Source organism: Pygocentrus nattereri, chromosome 1, assembly GCF_015220715.1.
Source record: "Pygocentrus nattereri isolate fPygNat1 chromosome 1, fPygNat1.pri, whole genome shotgun sequence".
NCBI lineage: Eukaryota > Metazoa > Chordata > Actinopteri > Characiformes > Serrasalmidae > Pygocentrus > Pygocentrus nattereri.
In genome coordinates, this window is record NC_051211.1 from 34,906,872 (window position 1) to 34,912,871 (window position 6,000).

Sequence of the window (6,000 nt, forward strand, 5' to 3'; positions counted from 1 at the left end):
ATCTATGTAATAAACATAATAAATTCATATTAAATCTTTCTGAAGTGTTTTGTTCCAAGATGCTACATTTCCATGCATGACAAGAAGTTAAAAAAGAATAGCTGTCATTTAATGCATTTTATCAAAAAGTGTGTGTTTTTATTTCTTTTATAAATGAAGAAAAGAGTGTCATTTATGTATGTTTGTCCTTTGTGTTTGATTAAATGTCATATCTAATAAGCAGTAAACTTGCTTGAGCAGACACACCCTATGTAGACGCAGGATTATACAGCATTACATTTCTCTTTAAATTCTACTATTCTTCTGCAGATTTTACTTGGGCAGAAATATGGCACCTCTGTGGACTGGTGGTCTTTTGGGGTCCTTCTGTATGAAATGCTGATTGGTCAGTCACCGTTCCATGGGCATGATGAGGAGGAACTGTTCCAGTCCATCCGGACAGATGATCCGTGTTACCCACGCTGGCTGACTAGAGACGCACGGGATATTCTCATTAAGGTATGAAAGATTAATTAAAGGAAACTTTGGCAAAAAATATTTCTTCTTGGCACAAACAAAATCAACCAATCAAGAAATGTTTGGTGTCCAAAGTCTGCTTCTTTTGTTTTGCATTTGAGCTACAAAGCTCAAGTAATGAAAGCTTATACCCCACAAATCAGCACTGTGCAAGCTCAGGAGCAAAAATGAGCTGGAATGTACAGGAATCCTGTTCTGGGAATAGAAGTTTAGACAGAACAGCGTTCCAGGCTGAATTTTGAAAGTTTAGATAACTAATTTCAGGGAAACCACATATAGTAGTTACTCTGTTGTAAAGTGTACACATGAAATAAGTGTCTATTAAACATCTACAGCCCATTCAGCCAAAGGAAAGCCACACAGTGTCTGCCTACTTGGCCTCCATGGTAACGACTGTCAGCATGCCATATGTTTGTAACATGAAGGCTGCAAAGAAACTCTGCAGTTGATACGAAAAGTGGCGGCTCACTTTCTAATTTCCTTAAACCTTGTTTTAATATCCAGTCAAAAGTGATATGATTTCCTTATTGTTGAAAATTAGCCAAGATGACTCAAGTGAAAGGTAATGAATGAATGACCAGGCATTCATTGCAAGTTACCTATGTATCTAAATATAAATTAATCTAGGGTAAAAGTAACTGGACACTGGTGAAGTTTAGAATTTTGGTTGCCATAGTGTTGTTTTGACCAGCATTTCATGTTTTTTGTAGCCTTGCTGAAAAGCTTGTTCGAATTCCTGCGTGTTATGTTGCTCGTTAATGGTAGTTTCAATGAAAGGGCCATTGACATTTAAGAGACGTTTGAATGGGCAGCATCAAATAAATAGAGCCAGATTTAGTTCCCTTTTCTTGATTGTTCCATTTCTGCTCCCCATAGAATTTTTTATTTTTTTTTGCTTGCCATAGAAATGCTACCATCTGCATTTAAAAATATAAATGCTAGTGTTTAATCAAAGCATTAACACATATATAGTCTGTAATGAAAATGCCTAGACGAGAATGAGACCTAGATTTATTTGTAAACAAACAAATCAGTCAAAATTACTGTTGTTGACAACATGCCGAATTTAAGTGTTTTTGTACTTTAAGGTTGGAGACCTGTAAATTAAGGTAGTAACAATAAGCGTTTAAGAATAAAAAAACAACATTCAAGCTTTTATTTTCAATGCAGCAAGTGCACTAGAGTAAAAATCTATCGGTTGATTGTAAAACTAACTTATAAAAGGTTAAAGGTCAAGGTATTCAAGGTATATTTGAGGGTGAATGTACACTAAAAAACAGAAGGCAAAAAACCCGAGTTACCTCGGTAAGACCTGGCCATGTCCACCCACGAACAAACTGTGTCAAATTAAGTCATTTCAGATAGATTTGATTATGTGGTTTCTGACACTGTGTGATACACTGCTATCTGTAAACACAATTCAGCCTCATGACTGCTGCTACTGCTGTTTTTAATAATGCAACTTACTTTGGTCCATTTTTAAAGATAACTTTGTTTTTTCACTGAATGATTTCTCATCTGATCTCGCTAATATGCCAAACAAATTCTATTCATTTTTCTTTTTATTCAAAGGCAACTGTAAACTTAAAAAGCTAGCTTCTTTCATCTTTCTTAACTCTCCTCTCTGCTGTGAGTGGTGGATGTGGTGACCTAACTCTGACCGAGTTATGTGATGTGATCGGTTGCAGCTGTTTGTACGTGAGCCAGAGCGAAGGCTGGGTGTGAAGGGCAACATTCGGCAGCATCCTTTCTTCAGGGACACAGACTGGAATGCACTGGAAAAGCGGCAGGTGGAACCCCCTTTCAGGCCTACTGTGGTAAGTCCACATGTAGTTTAATAGCAAGAGTGTATGAGAGAAAGTGCAGATACCAACGTGTGCTTGTATGCACCACATGAACATTGCACAATCCAGCAACAAAAACATCATGCAGTCTATCTGTTTTTGTAGAGGTTTTTAAAACTTTAGACACCTGAAAAAGACACTATTTAAAAAGCTTTGTGTCTGGGCAGTAAGCATTTATTAGCTTAGCAAAACACTAATGTTACAATAAATACAAATAACATTAATGCAATAAGTCGTGATTCTATGTGTCACAATTGGCCCCTCCCAGTCCTGTCCATGTGTTCGTGTTGTGTTTTGGTTTAGCCCTCATGTTCTTTGTTTTGGTTTTTTAGTCCAGCCCCCCCTCTTTTCATGACTCCACCCCTGATTGTTTCCACCTGTGTTCCTGCCTGTTCCTGGTGTATTTAAAGCCTGTGTTTTCCCCTGTCTGGTCGCTGGTCTTTGTACTGTTGTTTGAATCTTTGTTTGATGTCTGAACTGTTTGGATGTTTGATCGTGTTGACTGTTTGTGTGATTCTGGTTTGTCTGTCATGTCTGCACCCCCCACCCCCGTTCAGTCGGTTTTGGCTATGTGAAACTGGACCGTCTTGACTATGACCCTGGATTTGCCCACAATAAAAGTTGCTTATCTCCGCATATGCGTCAGCCACCTCACTCCCCGTTACGCTATGTATGTTGGTGTGTTTGTTTGACGATTTTTGAACCTCTTTTTGTGGCAGCCCAGAATTAATTCTACTTGTACCTGGTTTGATTATATTTAGTACATGATTATTTTAAATCAGGTTTGCTGGTGATGGAACTCTTCTTTTAACCAACTCAAAAGATCGTAATTACTTAAAAGAAAAAAAATAAACAAATTCCTGTTTCTATTTAATGTGTATTTATTTGTATTTATTGTAATGCTGTATGGCAAAAATACACTTACTGCTAATAAAAATAGTTAAATATATATATCCTTTGTGTTTGTTTAACACACATTGCATACAACAGTACTAAAGTTTTAGGTGCCCACGAATTTTATGTGTAAAAAGCTATTAATTGCCTAGAAAAACACTAGCACCAAATGGCATTAATACAGAAAATATTTTAGTAATGTGATGGTTTTCATTTAAGGGAACAAGGTTTGGCTTAGTCAATACTTCATTATCAATCCAGTGTGCTGGCCAATTTGAATAAATCTATGCAATGGTGAAAATCTGGAACTAAACATATTCTTGCTTGCTCAAAAGACATCAAATACCTTTTTGAAAACATTTTTGGTACTATTTACTGCTTTAATGTTTATTTGCATTAATTCTAATGTTATACTATGTTTTTACAAGCAAAAACATTTACTGTCGAGATTAATGGTTTTAAACTGTGTGCTTAGATTTCGCACAGAACTGTATATGCCGTATTTAGAGAACGATTAACAAACAACAAAGCATATTAGATGTGCATATGGTGAGTGTCTGATTTTATTACAACTAAATTTGGTCTTTGTTTGCAGAAATCGGCGAGTGACTGCAGCAACTTCGATAAGGAGTTCATTAATGAAAAGCCTCGACTGTCCAGTGCAGATCGCACCCTTATCAACAGTGTGGACCAGACCATGTTCAAGAACTTTTCCTTCATCAACCCGGGCATGGCTCGCATTAAGAATGCCTGAGATCTACACACACATACTGAGGATCCTTCAGTGCTAGTCTGCTCACACTTTTAGTATGCATCAAATTTACTTAATTCAAATCTGCACATCATTCTCATATTACATCAGCACAGCTGTTGAGTTTGGCAGTATATATGTTATATCTTTAATATATGTTATTAGTGTGAAAATGATGTACACATTTGAATCAGGTAAATGTAATGCATTCATAAAGTTCTCATATCATAAAAGTAATCATTAAAAGTGCTACAATTGAGCCATCTTCATGGACTACAATACGTCCTAATTAAAAGTCAATGGACGTCCTGGTCTGCCTCCTCTCCTCACTTGGGGACAATCAGGTCACATCACTGGAACCTCACTGCTGTAGGAAAAGTTCCTTTTTACTGCCACAAATCATTCCCCATATTTGCACCAGCAACTCGTCCTGCTTACCAAATGAAATAAGACTGTATTTGTATAGTTATGTTATAAATCACTATTGTGTGGACTGGTATTTGTGTGACATGTACTTCAGTTTCAGTGAGATGATGTAGAACTGGCATGTATTTAATGCAATAGAGTGAATATGTTTCCAAATAGGATTTGAGAAGCTGTGCCCGGTTGCACGTTCATACATAAAGTCCTAGCTGAGAGAATTCAGTCACTAGCTGTTTCTGGAATGTGTGTATGAGTGTGTGAGGTTCTATTATTTGCGCTTATTGGTAGATTAATCACAGGCTGTGTGTCTCCATGTGAATAGTTGATATTTTAAGTGTTGTTTTACAATTGTTTCTTGTACCATTGTAATTTGAGTTGATGAAGTCTTATACTGATGAAATTTTGTATGGCATATGAATACCGCAGTGTCCTTTGCCAACATATGAAGTAGCAAAAATGTAAAGGTGCATTGCTTATTTTGATCGTGATTTTTGGTCGTTCACGCACAGTAGCGCACCACATAACTTAAATTCTGTAGGAGGCATAAATAAATCTCAGAATTTCATGCTACAACACAGAAAAACATGTATTTTATATGTCTTAGATTGACCATAACTGTATTGAAGTTCATCAAATATGTAAAAGGAAGCTGGTCATATCAGTCTAAAGCAAGTCCAAAATAACTGTCCTTTTTGCATACTAAGGTACACCACATCAATTAAGTTTTGATATGGAGTGTTTTTACAGGCAGTCTGTAGCTAAATTTAATAACAGCACTGTACACTGGTCAGTTTGACCAGTCAGTAATCGCTTACATTTTTCAAATTGTCAGTCAATTTTTTTTCTTCAGAAACAGTAGATCATATTTGCTGTGCACATTTCACAAAATACACCAAAAATTGTTTTTAAATTATCTGAAAACTGGGGAAGACGAATAGGACACTGCAACTCCCAACACATTGCATTGTTAATGTTAATTGGTGTTAGCCAGCTTGGAGAATCTGTGGTCAATTTTTGCTGAAAGGTCTGGATGCACATTGTCAGTGGTCAGTAGAGGTGAAGTAAGTGAGTAAATTGTATTTATAAGAAACATTTAAAGAAAACTTAGTGACAGAAGTGTGGAAAAAATGTGGTATGGCAGGTATTAGCCATTTCCAAGTAATACTGAGTTTTAGTGCTAGCTAGGTAGCTACAAAAATTGTCAAGAGGATCCAGACACAGTCCTGTGGCCTGAAAATAACTAGTTATCTTATAATATTGAAATAAAGAGGCATATCCCCAGCTTGATAATCCATATCTGTTAATTTCTGCTTTGTTCTCAAAAACCAAATAGTAAAATTCAGTAAAATGTCGCTAGCTAGACATATTTTATTAGCTTATTATTGGGCTGTTTATTTGCTATTCACATTAATATCATTCCCAGCATACATACTTTTATTTATAAATTACGTTTAAAAAGGAAACTTCAGGTTTTCTTGTTATATAATCAGCTCTAATGTGTGTGCAACAGCTAATGAGGTAAGTGCATTTTTTCCACTACTGTTGACCCCATGTCTATATTTGGAGCCGTTA

At 36.2% G+C, this 6,000-nt stretch overlaps 1 protein-coding gene across 2 annotated transcripts in view; it reads left to right on the plus strand.

Moving 5' to 3' along the window:
- prkcq (protein kinase C, theta) overlaps nucleotides 1–5,709 on the plus strand; it is a 43,720-nt gene extending 38,011 nt beyond the window's left edge. For both annotated transcript variants that reach the window (XM_017696924.2, XM_017696925.2), the window contains exons 16-18: nucleotides 310–498; nucleotides 2,205–2,333; nucleotides 3,850–5,709. In XM_017696924.2, the coding sequence (XP_017552413.1) occupies nucleotides 310–498; nucleotides 2,205–2,333; nucleotides 3,850–4,008 (477 nt within the window). In that variant the 3' untranslated portion in view covers nucleotides 4,009–5,709. The remainder of the gene's footprint in view (nucleotides 1–309; nucleotides 499–2,204; nucleotides 2,334–3,849) is intronic.
- The last annotated feature ends 291 nt before the right edge of the window (nucleotides 5,710–6,000 follow it).